At 43.4% G+C, this 19,449-nt stretch overlaps 1 protein-coding gene, 1 non-coding gene and 2 pseudogenes across 2 annotated transcripts; 1 reads left to right on the top strand and 3 right to left on the bottom strand.

Moving 5' to 3' along the window:
- The first annotated feature begins 871 nt into the window (after positions 1–871).
- Positions 872–1,679, top strand: GNGT2 (G protein subunit gamma transducin 2). Its single transcript, XM_006924773.1, has 2 exons — positions 872–955; positions 1,554–1,679. Exons 1-2 carry the CDS (start codon positions 872–874, stop codon positions 1,677–1,679), a joined length of 210 nt encoding a protein of 69 aa, XP_006924835.1.
- A 10,624-nt stretch (positions 1,680–12,303) lies between these two features.
- Positions 12,304–12,375, bottom strand: TRNAQ-UUG. Its single transcript has one exon. It is a non-coding gene; the product is annotated as a tRNA-Gln (tRNA).
- Positions 12,376–15,113: 2,738 nt separating this feature from the next.
- On the bottom strand, positions 15,114–15,758 carry LOC102887133 (annotated as a pseudogene).
- On the bottom strand, positions 15,489–15,607 carry LOC112473341 (annotated as a pseudogene).
- Positions 15,759–19,449: the final 3,691 nt, after the last annotated feature.

The raw sequence follows: 19,449 nt of genomic DNA, 5'->3' as shown, positions 1-19,449 counted from the left end.
TGGGACGCTCAAACACCATCTTGACTGGTCGGGGACAAGTGACTTGAAGTGCACGCTTTTTCTCGGCAGGTGAGAGGGGCTGAGGTTGTCCTGGGCTGGAATATAGTCTTAGAATTATTGAGATTAGGCACCAGACAGGACTTCCTGATAACTGTGTAGTGATGATGGTGATGATGATAAATGTCTTCAGTGTTCATTATGTGCCAGGTAGTGTATTAAAATATTTTATATGCATTATTTTTTAGTGCTCACAGTAATCGTATAAAGTAGGTACTACTATTATACCCATTTTACAGTTGGGGAAACTAAGACTCAAGGAGGTTAAGTGACTTGCCCAAGGCCACACATCTTGGAAACAGCAAAGCTGGGATCAGAGTTGGCATCTGTCAGCTTCCAAAGCTCTTCTCTAAACCACTAGGGTACACTCTCCCCTGACAGGAGCTGGAGTTTCCTGAAAACTTCTACCCTAGTTGTATGTGGGACAATAATTTTGCTTCCCAAATCTTCCTCACTGAAAGAAACTCCTTTTCCCTCCTCCAAGCTCTGATTCCTGTTTCCTCCATAGACAGGTCTTTATCTGAGGGCAGAGGTTGTGCCTCTCCCATCAAACTGGGAGTGTCCTCTCCTCTTGAGCTTAGACTGGAAAACAAACAATGCAGCAGCAAGACTCAGCTCAGACTCAGGATGAAGGGAGGGTGGGAGGATGCGGAGAACATATGGTGAGCAATGAGGGGCATGAACTGAGGGACACAGCAGAGAAGAAGGTAGAAGTTGAGACGTGGAGAGTGCAGAGGAGGGAGCTGGGAGAGCCCAAGAGATTTGCAATTTCATCTACAGAATCCTTTCCAGGACAAGGTCTCTCTAGTGCAAGATGGCCCAGGAGCTCAGCGAGAAGGACCTATTGAAGATGGAGGTAGAGCAGCTGAAGAAGGAAGTGAAGAACCCAAGAACCCTGGTGAGCTTCCTCTTTCCTTCCTTACCCCTTCCTGTTCCTCATGGAGTTGGGAAAGACAATGGGGTAGTAGAAGGAGCAGGACGTGCCCCTGGGTTGGGGTAGGATGTGGAAGGAGGCTAGGGTTTGACCCCATGGAAATGCGTGGGAGAGAACCTCAGAGCCTGGAGGGATCAGGAGTTTCCAGCCCTGTTTCTGGGCTGGGCCTGGCCCAGTGTCCCTCACAGGTATGAGTCAGGCTTTGTGGTTCTGGGCAAGGAACTCGCAGCAGGACGTGCCCCTGGGTTGGGGTAGGATGTGGAAAGAGGCTAGGGTTTGACCCCATGGAAATGCATGGAGAGAACCTCAGAGCCCGGAGGGATCAGGGGTTTCCAGCCCTGTTCCTGGGCTGCGCCTGGCCCAGTGTCCCTCACAGGTATGAGTCAAGCTTTGTGGTTCTGGGCAAGGAACTCGCGTTCCTCTCACACCTGCCTTCCCTTTCATCTTTCTCCTCTCTGGCCACTGTCTCCATCCTGTTCAGAAGCCTGTTTTCTTGGGGCTGACCAAGTCATAGATCCTGAGCAACAAACAAGGGCCAGAACCATATTTTGCTTTCTCACAGATCTCTAAGACGGGAAAAGAAATCAAGGATTATGTGGAGGCAGAAGCAGGAAATGACCCTCTTCTCAAAGGCATCCCTGAGGACAAGAATCCCTTCAAGGAGAAAGGCACTTGTATGATAAGCTGATGACACTGGAGCCCCTCACCCTGAATGTCTGTCCCTCCTTAGCCCCACTCCTCACCCAGAACCAAGTGTCCTGGGACACCCAAGGCACCAATGAATTTCCACCTTCTCTTAAGTCACAGAATGAGTAAAGATATCTGGCTGCATGTGTTGTGAATCCATTTCCCAACCCCACTTTCAATTCTTTTCTCCCATGATCTCCTCTCCCTACTGGGTACCTGTTGATCCTGCTTGGAAACCTTCTGATCCTCCCTAGGTTGGCAGTTGGCCCCATGAGTGGTGGGTTCTGAAGAGCCTGCAATGCCCTGAGACCCCAGAGGGCAGGCCTTGGGAGACATTTACTCCTCCTTAGGGACCGCCCCCTCGCCCCGCCCCACCGCCATTTCCCCCCCTCTACTCTCTTCCTAGGAAGCAGCATTTCCATCAGAGTAGTTTAGGTTGAGAGCCGGAGGCGGGAGGTCGTTTTTTCCCCATCTCATGTCCGATCTTGTGGTCTTCCTCACCCCAGACGGCCTGATAACAAGAGTTTGTAAGGTCGTGATTTATTTAATATGATTGAGGGTCTGTTGTGTGCCGGGGACCAGAGATAGAAGGGTAAATAAAACTAACGTGGCTCCTATTTTCATGGCATTTAGCAAGAGAAGACATGGAACAGTTTACAGTTAAGTCCGTGTCACTATGGGGAAAGGTAAGTCAGGGGTGGTGTAGACACACACAGCAAGTGTAGACATTCAGGGCAATGAACAAGGTCAATGTGAACTATTATTGCAGGCCAGTGGGGGCAAAGGCAGAACAGGAAGTGGTAAAACGTGAGGCTGGAAAGGGAGAGGGGTCAAGTGTTAAAGGACTTTGTTCCAAGCTCAGGTAAGAACTTTCTTCTTCGCCCTTAGGACAACAGAAAGCTTAGGAAGGTATTTAAGTAGCCAAGGGACAGGCTTCGATTAGCAGAAGGGAGGCTGGATCTGACTAAGGGCTGGGGGTACAATGAGGGAGAGACTGATTCTTGGGCCTTGTTAGCAGGGCAATTACTACCTAGAGGAGCCACAGACAGACACTCATGATACAATGCATTCAGTGCAATATCAGAAAGGTCTGCTAGGATATGGTGGGAACCCATAGGAGGGCTACCTAATCCTATGAATGGGTGTGTTGCACGAAGTCCTGAGCTGAGTCCTAAAGTGTTGAGTTGTAAATGGGTGGATGGATGGTAAATCTGGTCAAAAGCATAGTACAAAGCATGCATAGATATGAGAAGGGAAAAAAAAGGAACCAGGTTTGAAAGCAAACATCCATCAGATTGGACTTGTTGGAATGTCAAGAGATAGGCCTAGATCCTTAAGATTTACTGCTGGAGGAGTGGGGTTGGGGGTGACCAGAGAGGTCTAATTTTCTGTTCTAAACAAACTTATCTCCTGGGAGTGAGTTGATAATGTTTTCATTTGGAAGAAAATTGGCTTTTGGTAAGATCAAAAGGGGAAAGTGGAGGCAGAGGGACAATTAAGAAGATGATTATCAGATCAGGGGAGAGGTGGATTAAAGCAGTGGCCATAAGTCTTGAGGGGGAGATAGGGGTGAAGAGTTCTTTGGGAAATAAAGTTTTCAGATCTTGACATTTCATGGAATTGTCAAGGATGAAGTCCAAGTTGATGGCTTGGGAGATTACTAGGTAAGATTGGAAGCCAAGTATCTGAAAACGAAACTAATACAGTGATAACACAGCTACAAACTCACTCAGCCTCCCCTCCCCAGAGGGCCACAGCCCAAGGGCAGGTCCTGCTCCTACCATGAGGTCATAGGCCACTGGTCAGTATCCAGGATTTCCCAAAGTGTCCACTCCTTTCCCAACTCTGTCCAGACCCCACTTCTGCAACCTAGAATAAATTCAGCCGCTCCCAATATACTACACTCTAAAGAAGGAAAAGAAGAATGAGAAAAAGAAAACATTTATTATTTTTTTTAATTTTTATTATTATTTATGCCTACAGCACCTGGTGTTCCTAGGTGGTCTCCCAACCGAGTACTAACCAGGCCTAATTCTGCTTAGCTTCCGAGATCAGACATGGGGCTCATTCAAGGAGGAAGGGCCAGAGACCAATGACTGGATATGAATCCATGAGCTTCCATGTGTAAAACAGACTTGCTAACTGCTACACTATGGAACCATGTCCAGAAAACATTTAAATACAATAATTCTTATTTTTTTCAATGGGGAAGGGTAAATATGCCATATGACTCCAGCAGTAAGAAAGAAAAAACAGAGGGGGGCTACAGTCGCAGGGGTATGAGCCACGTGGCCATATCTTCCTTCTTTCACCCACCAGTCCTTGTTCTTCTCCCTTCAGGTAGAATCTCACTGGCTGAAATATTGAGTCCAAAGGAGTGAATCCAACCTTTATTCCTAAGGAGTTTGAACCCTTGGCAGGGCTCTGAGTAAGATAGCAGTTTCTTCTGTTAGCCTTTACTCAGGGCATGACACCCCAGGTGTTCTCCTGGGTCCTCCCATACCCTTCCTGGCCACCTCAAAGTATAATAACAATCATAGGACCCCTGAGCCTCGAGGTCAGTCATGGGCCCAACACTCTGACCCCTCTTTTCTGTCTGTTTTCCTAGTGCCAGAAGGAGCCTTAAATGGCTGAAGGGCAATCTCATTTTCCACTTCAAAGGAATTATAATTTCGTGCCCTGGTGGCAGCATTCCTTCCTTGCCTGCTCGAAACTTCACATTAGCAAGTTGAGAAGATGAGAGAGATCATTCTGAGAGCAGGTCACTGATGTGATCTAAGCTGTCCATCCCTACCTCTATCCCATTCTTGAGTTGTTGTTTTTTTAGCCTGAAAGAAAAGCACTGTGTGTTGTTTCTGGTTCAGTTCAGAGCACATCCAGCAGCCCTCTGACCGTACTTCATCTTTGCAAAGCGGTGTCTCCTAGATGGCACCAAACTGAGATTTTACCAGGCCAGTCCAAAGCCATCAGTTTCCAGATGCTGGACACATGGTGAGATCAGCAAATCCTGTCTACATTAGTCCCTTGCCTTACTTTATTAAAAATTCAGTGGTTACATTTCTAAATAATTTTAGATTTACGGAAGAGTTGCAAAGATAGTACAGGTTTCCTATATGCCTTTCACCCATTAGCTTCTCCTATTGTTAACATCTTACATAATCATGATACTTTTACTAAAACTACAAAAATTAACATTGGTACAATACTATTAACTAAGCTCCAGACTTTATCTGGATTTCTCTAGTTTTTCTACTAGTGTCATTTTTCTGTTCCAGGATTCATATTACACCTAGTGTCTAATTATTTTCAGTGGGAAGAACTCTGGGTTGGAGACAGTATGATCTAGGATACCATGGCCACCTAGAAGACATTCCATAGGTCCACAGATGGCAGTGTTGGCAGGGACATGACAGGCAAGGAATACAAATCCAATTTCTGAATAAGTGCCTATGGCAACACTGTCTGATCCTTCCACTGACCTGACACTAGAGAACTATCTGTTTGCCTGGAGGTCTGGTGTTATATGAGAAGTTCAGGGTTGTCGCCATTGCTGGCCCATGAGTGGAGTTGCATTGCCTTGATGATGGAGAAGCTCATGCTGTTCCACTGATGTATACACTCTATTCCTGACTCTCTGGCTGCTTTGTTTCATGAGCCCTACCTAGTCAGCCCAGTGGGGAATAAAGAGCTTCTGCGGGGTGACTTCTGGTAAACCTGTTCATGACACTTGAATATTTTCAGTCTCTGAACTCACCCTAAGGGAGCCAGCCATATAGCTCTCTCCAGATACCCTTGTCTTCTGTCCTTCCATTGTGTCCTAAGACCTGGTCCTCTGACCAGAACCTTAATTGCTTCCCAGGAACGAGATAGGAAGGAATTCCTTTCCCCAGACAACTTCCAGTGCCATCCTTTAGAAGGGCAATTCCCAGAGATAGGGGAACCACTGGAACCCGGACACTCAGATGTGATTAGGAACGGAATTGGGAAAGTGCGATAAGAAGGGAGGAGAGGTGACAGATTGGAGGGATAATTGCAAAGTAAACTTTTTAGGGTTTAGAGATTGATTGGATGTTGGAGGATGGCCAGGAAACTTCAAGGACGACCTCAAGTTTCTTTCTGGGGTGACTGAGCGAATGGTGGTGTCACCATCTGGAAAGCCCTCCCCACCAGATGACTCTAGGTGATTCCCCTAGGCTTCTCCTCCTTCCCTTTCTGTCCTGTTGAGAGTTGCTGAGAGGTGGACATTGATACTACAAAAATAGGTGACGCTGCTCAAGATGGCTGCACGGATCGAAATGAGAAAAGGCTAAAAATGGAACTTGGAGAACATCAGCACCTCAGGCTGGGGTGGAGGAAGAAGAGCCATGAAAAGGGCCAAGGAGGGAGGGTCAGAGGTGTGAGGACACCAGACAGAGAAATTTTGATGATCCTGAGCAAGAAAATGATACCAAGCCAGGAAAACAGAGGAAGAAAGCGGGAATGCTCTTGGACTCCTGATTTTCTGGTCAATCAACATCAAGCTGAACAATTCTCGAGGTTCAAATCCTATATCCCCTTCTTTCCACATTCACATTCTCTGAAGATTCCTAGGATGGGATTCCCAGGCCTTAGAAAAAGGAGAGGTGAAGAGGGGAACAGTTGACTTAATTCAGGGTTCAGTTCCTGAAGCTGGCCAAACTCAGAATCCTTCCTAGTGATCTGACAGTGCAGCCCCACCCACCTTTGATGCCTTTGGTATCTCGTACTTGCAGCCTGGAGGGATGGGTTCTTGTCTGCTGTAAGCAGAGGTTATTAACCAACCATGACCTCAGGTCCTCTAAGAAAGTTAGAGCCTGCTGCCCCACTCTACCTGAGTGAGACCTGGGGACCAGACCAACTTTATGTGCTGTCACACAGGGCCTCCTGCTTAGAAGGACTCTGTGCTTGGTTTAACACTCTGCTGTTGCTGTCTTGGAATTCTTAATAACATCTTGAACGGGGACCACACATTTTCATTTCACGCTGGATCCCACCTATTCTGTATTTGGCCCTGTGTAAAGAGACAGAGGCCTGGGCCTGGTGGAGGAGGTAGGACGCTTATCCAGGAGTAGAGTTTAAGGTGGTTCGAAATAGCACCCAAACCATTCTACACCCAGCTTCTAACTCTCTACCATTTTTGAGGGTTAGAAGCTGGGGTAGGGGAGGTGACTCTAGGGTCCCCTTGTCCCTCTAATTTTCCTCTACCAGACCACAGAAATGGGTGAAGTGGGTGCATCAGAGCTGAGAAAACAGAAACCAAGGAAGCCAGTAGGGGGGAGAGAGAGAGGCAAAGAAGTACAGTGGACCAGCCTCTCCCTGCCCACTCCCCCATCTCATCTAATCGATGCACATTCTTAAAGATTTTATCTTCTACATCTCTCACATGTTCATCTGTTTATCCCTTTGTTCCCTCTGCCAAACCCTTAGTTAAAGACTCATCACCTCTCACTCCATGATTCAACAGCCTCTTGTGAAGCAACCCTGCCCTCTTCCAGCCCACACTCCACTTGGCTGCTAGTATATTCTCTGTAGCTCTCTTGCTTAAATTCTTCTTGATTCTCCATCTCTGTAAGACCAAGTAAAGATTTCTGGGTTTAGTACCAAGGCCCTTCCCACACCCATGGGGCCCTACTTATCTCTGGGGCCTCAGCTTTCCCCACTGCTCACCTCCCCTGCCCCTATGACTCCAGTTGAAACACCTTATCATGCTACCCCTTCTTTAGCTAGCTAATTTACATAGAGTCACAACTAGGTTTAAGCATCGCTTCTAGTAAGCTTTCCCTGACTCTCCTTTGTGACTGAATGACTAGGTCATTCAAAATTAGGTGTATTAGAATTCAAGAATTATTAAAGGGTATACAGTGAACAATGCCTTCCTCCTTTTCTCCCCCTAGTTTCCTCCCTGGAGAAACCAGTGTTATCCATTTCTCATGTAACCGTTCAGAGATGTTTTATGTATATACAAACCAATACATATAAATGTTCTCTCCCTTTTTACATGAATGGTAGCACTCTCAGGCCATTCTGAGCTTTTGTCTGGATTTCTTGTTTTAATCTTACCTAGCTGGATTTCACTTACCTATGTGTCCACATATACTCCTGAGCCTATTGCTTGTCATTTTACAATCTACTTTAGTCTTCAATTTATCAGTCAGGAGTTCAAGCTCCCTAAGGGCAAAAGTCAAGTCTTTTATTTATTTCCAGCACTTAGAACACGGTAGATGGTCAACAAATGGGTGTTAAATGACTGCGCGTTCTATCATTTACAGGCTTACTATGTGCCAGGCATTGTGATAAGTGTCGTATATGCATTATCTCACATAGAAATTAATAAACAAAGAAGATAATGAATGGACAACCTTGGGAATCTAACATAAAGAGGCCAGACTGACTAAACACAGTGGTCCTGGCATTCTGCCCTCTGCTGGTGACTCTGGTCAGTAACAACATACTGCAGGCACCACTTTCTGGAAAATGCTGTCCTTGGGGGCCCTTCACTGGAATAAAACCATTGGAAGGATCTCCTCAGACTGAGGATGTTGAGGAGTTGGAGAGAGAGGTTCTCCCTTGGAAGAGAAGGATATGCGGAGGGGGTTTCAGAGAAGCTGAGCTAGGAGGGGAAGGACAAGGGAGATGGTGGTGAGCACCTAAGTGTTTTACTAACTGGCTTAAGAACAATTAATGAGTTATAAAATCAATTTGGAGATTGTGACCAATTTTTAAAAAATAAAAACCCAAATATCAGAGTGTGTTTTTACATGTAGTAAAGATGAATGTTGTTTCTTAAACCTTTGTTTCAGTTCTGTGTATGTGTACTGGTTTGTGATGTAAAACAGATGTACTGAGGGTCTTGGCAGAAGCAAAAACAAAAACAAAAACAAAACAAAAAATGGCAGCCACTGGAGAAATGATGAGAAAGGTCCTAGTGAGCCAAATCCTGAGTGAGGATGAGGATTCACAGCAGAATCAAACTTCAGAGCAGAAAGAAGGCCACTTTTGTGGATTCCAAGTCCCATGTCAGTGCAGAAAATTTCCACAATGACAAAGACCTTGGAACACCCCAGGAGACTTCCAGGCGTCAGACACTCAGAATTTCTCAAGCCTGTTCCGTTGATGGACGGCTCAAATTGTTAGAAAGTTCTTCCTGTTCACCTCTCTAACTTCCGTCCATGAATTCTCATTCTCTGCCTCTGTTGCAACCCTCTAAGTTTGTATTCTTCCCCATGTAAGCATGTGTTCTTTTCTCAATTATCTGAGCTTCTTTAGTCTTCACTATTCTGGTTGTCTTTCTAGTAGTTACCATTGCTGGGCCTATCGTGAATCAGATGCAGAGAAAAGGACTTTTTGATTACTATTTTACCAGTTCTTGTAACACTGCTATGCAAAAGGCACCATTGTCCTTTTGCAGATAAGGCTCAGAATATTTATTTTTAATTTTTTCCAACTTTATCGAGATATAATTGACATATAACATTGTATCAATACAAGGTATACAATGTAATGATTTGATCTATACATATGGCAAAATGATTACTATTATAAATTTACACATCTATCATCTCAAGTTATTACAATTTCGGAACATTTAAATTGCTTACCTAAATGCCCTCAGCCAGTTAGTGGCAGGATGAAATTTATCAATGTCTTTGGTGACCCTGGGATTGAACCTGATCCTTCAAATGCTGATCGGCTGGCTCAGAGTTAAAGGATCTTTATCCTGAGTCCTCCTCTGTGGACAAATTTGATTTCCTCATCTGTGATCAGGGCAGAAACATGTCTTTAGATAGGCACATTTTGACTTTTTAAATTGAGAAATATAGTACACATTTGGAATAGTGCATATAACATAATATGTATTTTAACAAATTTTTATAAATTAAGCAACCTATGTAACCTCCATCCGGGACAAGAAATATAGAATATACCCCCAGAAGACTACTGAGGACTCTCTCTCTTCCCAAAAGATTTTTGGGATATTCACTTACATGTGAATTATTTATCTGTTTCGCTTAATAGTTTTACCAGCTAAATTTGCAGCTCTAAATAATAGTTAAGTATTGCCTGTTTAGGAACTCTATATAAATGAAATCATATTATGTATTCTTTTGCTCAATACTACTTTTTAAAAAAGATTCATCCATTTAATTGCATGTAGTTGTTCTTTTGTTACCGTATAGCAGGGGTCCCCACCCTCAGGCCGCAGACCGTCACTGGTCCACAGCCTGTTAGGAACTGGGCTGCACAGCAGGAGCGAGCGGCAGGCAAGCAAGTGAAACTTCATCTGTGTTTGTAGCCGCTCCCCAGCGCTAGCACCACACAGCAGGAGGTGAGCAGCAGGTGAGTGAGCGAAACATCTGTATTTGCAGCCACTCCCCAGTGCCAGTATCACCGCCTCAGCTCCATATCAGATCATCAGGCATTGGATTCTCATAGGAGCACTGGTCCCTGGTGCCAAAAATGTTGGAGATTGCTGCTGTATAGTATTCCATCGTGTAGCCTTACTGCAAATTATTTATCCATTTTACTGTGATGGGCATTTGAGTTCCTTCCTGTTTTGGGCTATTATGTTGCCAAAAATACTCTTATACATGTCTCTAAGTACACAAATGCTCACATTTCCGTGGGTGCATGTACGAAAGTGAAATTGCTAGATCACAGGGTATGAGAATCTTTAATTTTAGTAGCAATTGTCAACCTGTTTCCCACCAATTTACACTCCCATGAGAGTTTATATTATTCTATAGTCATGCTAACATTCAGCATTGTCATTCTGGTGAGTGCAGTGCTATCTCATTGAGCTTTTAATTTGCATTCTCCTGATGACTAATGATGCTTTGCATCTTTTCATATGTGTATCAGTTATTTTTTGTTAAGTGCCATTTCAAGCAGCCAGCAGGTCCTTTATGTGAGGTGTCATTTCAAGTCTTTTGCTTTTTTCCCATTAGGTTGTCTTTTTTCTTATTGATTTTTAGGAGTTCTTTACATAATCTAGAACAAGTTCTTTGTCACTTATGCATTCCAAACACCTTCTCTGTAACTTACCTTTTCACTTTCTTATTGGGGTCTTTGATAAGAACATAGGATATCCTATTAATATAGTGACATATATCAACCATTTAGAGCCTTTTGTGTCTTAAGAAGGCTCCTTACCCTGAGGTCATGAAAATATTCTCCTATGTTGTCTTCTAAAAGCTTTATTGCTTTTCCTTTCACATTGTCTATATTTCACATGGAATTTATTGCCGTGTTTAGTGTAACTTGGGAGGAATTTGATTTCATATTTTTCCACATGGACGCCCATTGTTCCAGCATAATTTATTGGAAAGTAGGTCCTGTTTTTCACTGCCCTGTCCTGCTACTTTTGTTGTAAATCACTTACTTGCCCAAGTGCGTATGGGACTGTACCTGGGCTCTCTATTCTGTTCCATTGGTATGTTTGTCTCTCCTTTCACCGGTATCACACGATCTCAATTTTTATAGTTTATGGTTGATAATAAGCTTTAAATTCTCGTAGAGCAAGTCTTCCACCTCCAAGTACTTTTGAGGCTGGGATCGCTCATACACACAAATCCATTCAAACCTTTTAGGAGTGTGTGTGATGGGGTGGGGATGGGATGCTCAGGGGAGAGATGAGAGCGGTGCATTGCATACTCCCAAGGGGCGGGAACATATAACCCCAATGCCAATCACCCTGTAGGGAGATCACAAATGCGTCAGCAGGCTCCCTCGTCACTTATCCCAGAGGGACAGACAGCTCTCAAAATCCTTCTTTGGATACCAGTCCGAAGAAGACAACGCTCCATGTTATCCCAGAGGTACACCCTTTCCTGCAAGTCACGTGCGCCTGATCAGCGCCCAAAACACTGATCCAGGACAGATTCGCCAATACAGAGATTCACTCGACCTTGTTGGTGATCTCTACAGAGGTTCCTGTCCTCGGCTGGGGAGAAGGAGAGCGTGGATACGATGAGAAATCGCCGGCGTAGATGCCCCGACCGGCTGAGACGAACTGACGAACGGATGGCTTGACTAAGTACTTTTTTCTCATTGAAAGACACAGACAACCTCACTGCCTGCTGCCTGAATACCAGACACACTTAAGTATCTGATCCACTCACAGCCGGACTGACCCCTCCAAACCACACCCTCCTCCCCCAGCCTGTCATTCCTTCCCGCGCCCCTTGGCTGGGTGAGACCAGTTCATTCCTGGCTTGTAGAGCAGAAATGTATCTCACTCTGCACATTAGCCAATAGGAACAAGGATTTCCGGCAGCTTTCGGGGGCTGGGTCTCCTAGACCCGAAGACTGCCGAGTTGCCCGCCCGAAGTAGTATCCCCGGTATCCTTCGGGTTCCTCCAGCTGTCACCTCCAGCTGTCACCTGCAGGGTAAAGTCGCGTTCATTCTCCCACGTAAACATTAACTTTTCTGCCCTCTCACGCATGCGCACTGTAACCCTCAGGTCGAGCCTGAAATGGAAGAATCTTGAAAGGGAGGGACCCTACCTAAACGGCTGTCCGGCAGGTCACAGGGGCAACGTCATAGGCCGAGGTGGCCGCTGCCGTCAGCCATTCCCAAAACAGGAATTGTAGAACCAAAACGTTTAGAGAGGTCCCACCGAGATTTGAACTCGGATCGCTGGATTCAAAGTCCAGAGTGCTAACCATTACACCATGGGACCTGCTGGCTCTTCTAGGTGGCCGGAAGCCTCCTCAAGCCACCTAACTAAAGCGCCCGGCTGTCTTTTGAGAATGGTAAGAGATGCGGGGTTCGCCTGGCCTGGGCCCTGGGCTCTAAGCCCGAGGCCGTACAGGCGGGCGGAAACGGAGCAACGAGGGCTTCCGTGTCCCTGACGTTTCTGGTCCCGGGGTATCATCTCGTGTCGCCGCTCTTTCTGCTGTCTTCCAAGGGTCCTAGCCCGGTGTCCCCGGAAAGCCTGGAGGGCTGCGAGCTGGCGAGGGCGCTCTTAGGAGAGCGCGACCCGTGGCGATGGGCCGGGCTGGGGGCCGAGGGCTGGCTCCGGTTCCCAGCATCCCAGCAAGAGGCTCGGCGCCTGCATCCTGAGCTTCATACTTGTTTATTTATTTATTTACAAACGAAGTGCCCTAGAAGGGACGTCTTGGCCAAGTGGGGAAGGAAGCGGACTGGTACGTGAGGGAACAGCAGTTCAAGGCCCGAGTGCGCCAAGCACAACTTCCCCAGTTCTACCCGGCTAGAGCCAGCGGTGTTCGCACAAATGTAGAACCTTCAAAGGTTCCGTGTTCTTCTTTAAAAGGTGTTTGGTAGGTGGCCCCTTTCAATACGTCAGATCAGTGAAAAATGAAAAAAGGTTTCTTTGGACTTTTTCATAAGCATTAGTAACAGTGTAAATGCAAAATGATAGGTGGGATTTTATATGCCATTTTGACTCAACAGTTTCACTTTTGGAAGTTTATCCTAAGTGACAACTGGGACGTGTCAAGTGTTGAGGATGTACTCACCTGTGTTGTTTATGATAGTAAAGAAGAGAAAATAAAGGTCCGTCAGTGAGAACTGATTAAATATTGATATCTATATACTAAATACTGAGCGGGGATTTAAGGGATAAGTTATTGTATTTACAGGAAAAGAAGTACAAACCTAAACAAAACAAAAACAAAAACAAAAATCTACTTACCGATTAGAAGGTATAATAAAATCCCACTTATATACAACCAGAAAAGTTGTATACCTATGTGATGAACACTTGCTATTTATTTGTGACATCTGACTGACTCTTTTTCTTGAGAGATCCAATTTTGTGTGAGTTTGGGTGACAGCGGGGCTGTCCCCAACACAGACATACTCTCCAGACTTCTGCAAGCCAGAGTGAAAGTGTGTGTCCTTAGCAGGGACCTTTTAGAACTTGTTCTGCTGTTGATGGTGGCTTTTGATACCCAGTGTCAGGGGAGCAGTGATGGCAGCCATGCTATGTCCACTGGCAGCAGATGTGGTTTCCCAACCAGACTGTCCAGGATGCTGACCTGGGCTCGGTTCCTGGTTGCCTAGTTCTTCGTTCTTGCTCATTTTCCTGAACTTTGGTCTCCCTCTGATGCTTTGAGCTATCTGACATCCTGCCAGTAAGTCCCTTTTCTGCTTAAGGTATGCAATCTGTTTCTTGTTTCATACAGTCAAGAACCTGCTTAGCCCAAAGCCAAAAAGGTCTGTTGATAATGGTTAACTCTGGAGAGTAAATGAGGGCCTGTTTTACTGTATTGCGTGAAAATTTCTTTTTATAACTCTTGTATATCGTCAGTAGAAACATTAACAATTTTCAATTTTGAGGACTGAATCAAACTCCCCCTGAGTTCCAATGTTGAGATAAGGGTGTTCTATTAAGGCTCTATTAAGGCTGAAGTGACTTCATATCAAATTGACTTAATATTGAATGATTTTAGCATCTCTGGACCTCAGCTTTCCATCTATATCCTTCTTACAAGGGCTCTTTGAAAGCTAATTGAAATTAAATTTTCAAAGGTTACTGTGGAAACCCTAAAGGGTGATGATCATATCCTTTGGAAACATGTAGGAGATAGTTCTTTCTGTCCAGTATGAAGGTAAAGGAATGATTTCCACCTTTTCCCACTTCTCCCTACTTCCATTCTCTAGTTTTTCTTTTGCAGTTTCCACCATCTTCTTTTTCAGCTTGAGAAAAATCTTGTCAGGCCAAATGAGACCCTCACTGAAACCCCTCTACTCATGCATTCCTCAAGTAGCATTAAAGGATTATCTCTTACAGCTTTTGTCATTACTCGCTGGAATTAGAGGTAATTGTGTCTTGTGCCTCTGTTTCTCCTATCTTTCCTCCCTCTCTTCCTTGGCTGGGCTGTGAATTCCTTTGGGGACAAGACCCAGGACTTGCTGGAGCCTTGAATGTGGCTAGTGCCCTACCAAACATGTTCATTGAACCCCCTTAGAGGGCCAAGGAGAACTTAGGAGAAGGAAACAACTTTCTAGTTTTTGTTCAGAGACCCTTTAACGTCACATTTATTAATTTTTTTATGATAACAGAGAAAATGGAGATAATATGTAATCTCCCTGCCCCAGCATAACTAGTTTCTTTTAACATATATCCACGGTGCATGCAATCCCAAAGGTGGCATCCCAAGAAGCGTTGAGGACAGATTCTAAACCTCCATAAGGTGGCCCCTGAAGTGTGGGGGAGCCCCCAGCTCTGCCGGAGGTGGGCTTAGCCTGAGGTGGAGTTCAGCCAGAGGGCTGAATTGCAGCAGAGTGAAATGAGACCAATGGTTAAGAAAAAAGGACTAAAGTCCAGGATAAGGGAATTTAAGATATTCTCCTAAGTTTCTCGTGAGACTATAATGATATCATAAATGGATAATGAAGGGAATAATGGGTACAATAATGCTTTCCTTTCTTTCGTTCTAAGTGTATAAACTATTAACAGACAAGGCCTACAGATTTATTTATTTCTTCTTAGACACCTACAGTGCGGCCTCGGCCTCTGGTGGTCTTGGTGTGTTGGCCTTGAACACGAAGTCCCCAGAAAGGACAAAGCCCTCTACGGGCTCGAATTTTCTTCAGTCACTCCAGGTCTTCACAGAGCTTGCTGCCCAGACCTTTGGACAGGACCTGGCTGTATTTTCCGTCCTTCACAACCTTCTGTCTGTTCAAGAACCAGTCTGAGATCTAGTACTGGCGTGGATTCTGCATAATGGTGATTATACGTTCCACCTCGTCCTCGGTAAGCTCATCTGCTCTCTTGATGAGGTCAATGTCTACTTTTTCTTTTTTCTCTTCTTTTTCTTTTTTTGATGCCTACAGCAGCTGATATTCCTAGGTGGTCTCCTATCCAAGTACTAACCAGGCCTGACCCTGCTTAGCTTCTGAGATCAGACAAGATCAGGCATGTTCAAGGTGGCATGGCCATAGCCTAATGTCTACTTTTCTTAACCCCACATGAGCATATCTTTGCCCCACACCTTTAATGGAAGTGATGGCAAAAACTATTTTCCACCTACCATTGATATTCGTGTCGAGTACTCACAAAATGTGCTGGCACTTCTCAGGGATCACTACAGACATGGCGGTAGCCCCAGTGGCAGTATGTGGGCCTCTTGTGGAAGAGCTAGTCGGCTTCTTTCAGCTATTCCGAGGCCCCTCACAGTTAGCTGGGCTAGAATCTGCCTTGCTCTGTGTTCTCACCACCCAGGTTAGGTGATATCCACCACAGATCCTCTATTTAGCCTTGGGAGCTCCAGCTGTGCCACACAAGCCATCAGCGCCCCCTTGTGCAGGGTGACAGGTGATGCCCTGGGTCTCCCAGCTTGCCCCACCCAACCTCTAAGCCCAGCTCCTTGCTCTGGACCTCACATTCCCCAGGCTCTGATGGGGGATATTTGGCCACTTACTTATTTTGAACAAAGCAGCATCCACATTTTAACTTTTTCCTGAATGTTTTCATTTTCTTTTTTTAAAATAATTTTATTTTTTCATATTATAAAGGTAAATCATTTATGATAGAAATGTAGAAAATGCAGTAAAGAAGAAAGATTTAAAAATAACCAAAATCCCAACAAGCATTTTTAATATTTGATGGGTTTCATTCCCTTTATAAAAATGCATTTTTACATAGTCACTCTCACTGTATATATAATATTTTTATGTTTTGCTTTTGCACTTAACATAATAACATGTTACTTTAAAACCATCTTTCTTTTTCTTTCCTTAAAAATGTTAAAAGTATTTAAATGGATAATACATGACCATAATACAAAATTAAAAAGGTATAAAAAGAAATACATAGATAAATAAAATTCCTGACTATAATTTTCTGTTCTTACAGGCAACTTCTGATACTCTCCTTCTAGAGACAGTTTATTCTTATACAAAAGTATATTTACTTAACACCGTGTCTTGAAGATTGTTTCAGAACCGTACACGTAACATATATCTCATCCTTTTAAAATGGTATTTTATCGAGATATTGTTTACATAAAGTAAAATGCACAAATATGAACTGAAATCACAATTTTACAACCGTGTGACCATTACCTAGATCAAAGTATAGAGCATTTTCATAACATTCCTGCAGAAAGTTCCCTGGTGCCCTTTTTCAGTCATTATCTACCCTGCTCCCCGAAAATCACTACTCTGGTTTCTAGCACCAAAAAAATAGTTTTGCCTATTTTAAAGTAGATATAAATATATAGATATAGGTATAACTAGATATCTATATGTAGATAGATGACAAAATGACAGATTGTGGTATACTCAGACAATGGGATACTACTCAGCAAGGAAAAAAACATATTATGGATATGTAAAGTGACATGGATGAATCTCAAAAATATTATCTTTAGCAAAAGAAGCCAGAGAAATGATAACATTTTGCAGTAACATAAATATTTTTGAGATTCATCCATGTCACTGTATATATCCGTAGCATGTTTTTTATTGCTGAGTAGTAGTCCATTGTATGAATATACCACAATTTCTTGGTCCATTCTCCAGCTGATGGACATTTGGGTTGTTTCCACTTCGGGGCCAATATAAATAAAGCTACTGTGACCATTTTTGGTCTCGGCAATATACATAGTAATGGAATTGCTTGGTCACAGGGTAAGCATACATTTAAGTTCATTAGTTGCTGCTAAACAGCTTGCCAAAGTGTCTGTACAATTTTACACTCCCACTGGCAGTGTATGAAAGTTTCAGTTGCTTCACGTCTCAGTTAATATGTGGTATTGTTTGTCTTTTAAATTTAGCCATTCTAGTGGGTGTATAAAGAACTCTCCTTGTGGTTTTCATTTGCAGTTATTGATGGTTAATGAAGTTGAACATCTTTTTAATGTGCTCACTAGCTGTTTGGATGTCTTCTTTTCTAAGTTTTTCTTCAAGTATTTTGCCCATTAAAAATTGTTATTTTATTGATTTATAGAAATTTTGTACATATCCAAGATATGAATCCTTTGCCAAATATTTGTATTACAGATATTTTCTTCCAGTCATGGTTGTCTTTTCACTTTCTTAATAGTGTTTTTTGATTAGCAGGTTTTAATTTTGACCAAGTCAAATGTATTCTATTCCTTTTGTAAATAATGCCTTCTGTGTCCTTGCATGCACAGGGCTGGAATCTTTTTCCAAGTGATAGGACATAGACATGAGCAGTTACACAGATTACTTAGTTACATAATGAAAACTTTGATAATCTCCTAGTAAAATTTAAAGAGGGATGAGGGATGTAGATTTCCTATAGATGATTTGTTTGAAGCTGGAGCAGAAAGGCTGAAGGGTATAAAGGCAGCTAAAGCATCCAAGCAAAGGATTAAGAAAAAGAGTTTTATACAAGTATGAATCCTGTGAAGGACATTAAATATAGAGTTGTGCGGAAGAGATGGGGTAGAGAAAGGTGACCTCCTGGGAAGCTGGTGATCCTGAAACAGTTACTGGTGTCTGGAATACAGACTATGTGCCTCTTAAGACTGCAGAATATCAAGAACAGAAAATGGTAGGAACAAATAAGGATGTTGGCATAGGTTAGTGACTTCGTACAGTCTTCAGAATGGTCCCATAAGAGAGACAAGTTTGGGGCAGAGGTGCCCTGTTTTAAAGCAGGTATAATATGGTTTTGCTAGGAGTGGCTTGCAATCCAAGTTTACTGGAAGTCCTATAATTTGGAGCCTTTCAGGGCTGGAAAAGCTGAATTCTCTATCCCACTGGAAAGCACCACCAGAAACAGGAGACAGCGGGCATTTGAGCAAAAAGACCAGCCTATGACATTGCAAAGCTTTAAATATTTTCTGCCCACAATGAGTAAAAACCTGGGGGCAAAAACAGATTATAGATGGTCTTTCTGTACCTTAGATGACTGTTTTGAATAGCCTCAAGGCAACCAAGTGCCAGATGATGAGCAAGGCTAGAGGTTTGTGATGACCAGAATGGATTTCCCAGTCTCAAAGACTATGTCTAGACAGGATCTCTGGAATTGACTGGGAATGAAAACCTGTAAGTTTTTGAGGTCTCGTTGGCAATTCAATTTCTTTAAAAATCTGACTAATAATAGCTAATAAGTATTAACTTCAGTGGCCATCTCCAACTCAAGGGATTACCGAATTCAAGAACTACTTGTGGTTGTAACGTGGTCATTAGGTAGTTTTATTTACTTGAAGCAAGTAAAGGAGACAGGGGGTTCACATCCAAAGCTCTGCCTCCCTGAAGGGAGGCTTAGCTGTTGCTTATACACTTTTTGGTTAATTATATGTTGATTTCTTCTTTGCAGTTGGCTAGACCTTTCTGGTTGGATAAGGGTCAAACTCATCTGGTTACATCAGCAAAATACTGTGTTACATTTTAACATTAGCAAGAATAGCATTTAGTAAGAACCGCCCAGACCTTGAGACCCTTGTCTTATCTAATAGTGTACATACAGTGCATGTACTATTGCACGAAGTGACTATGCATTTAAACTCGGTTTTTTGCAATACAATCTTTATGACAACAATGGAATGAGGTATGTGTGTTCAATTCCGGTTTGGGAGACTAAAAAATGACAGTCTGTATCAACATCTAAGAAATGTTGAAATAAGGTTAAACTGATTTCTTTACTATAAGACTTCTCAGAGCCCTTACTACATCTAATGTAATGTGAATTACAGTTCTCCAAGAGAGAAATACAGCATGCAATATTTTTCAAAATTATTTGACCACCAAAATATTTTTCATTAAGTTTTATTAATACCTCATAGACACACCTTCGAAGATCCTGAATGACCTT

The sequence above is a fragment of the Pteropus alecto genome, unplaced genomic scaffold (assembly GCF_000325575.1).
Source record: "Pteropus alecto unplaced genomic scaffold, ASM32557v1 scaffold98, whole genome shotgun sequence".
NCBI classification, from domain to species: Eukaryota; Metazoa; Chordata; class Mammalia; order Chiroptera; family Pteropodidae; genus Pteropus; species Pteropus alecto.
This window is presented reverse-complemented; position numbering and strand designations above follow the sequence as displayed.

Coding starts and splice junctions, on each gene's coding strand:
- GNGT2 (XM_006924773.1), top strand. CDS start 872: ATGGCCCAGGAGCTCAGCGAGAAGGACCTATTGAAGATGGAGGTAGAG. Junction 956..1,553: donor TGAAGAACCCAAGAACCCTG/GTGAGCTTCCTC, acceptor GCTTTCTCACAG/ATCTCTAAGACGGGAAAAGA.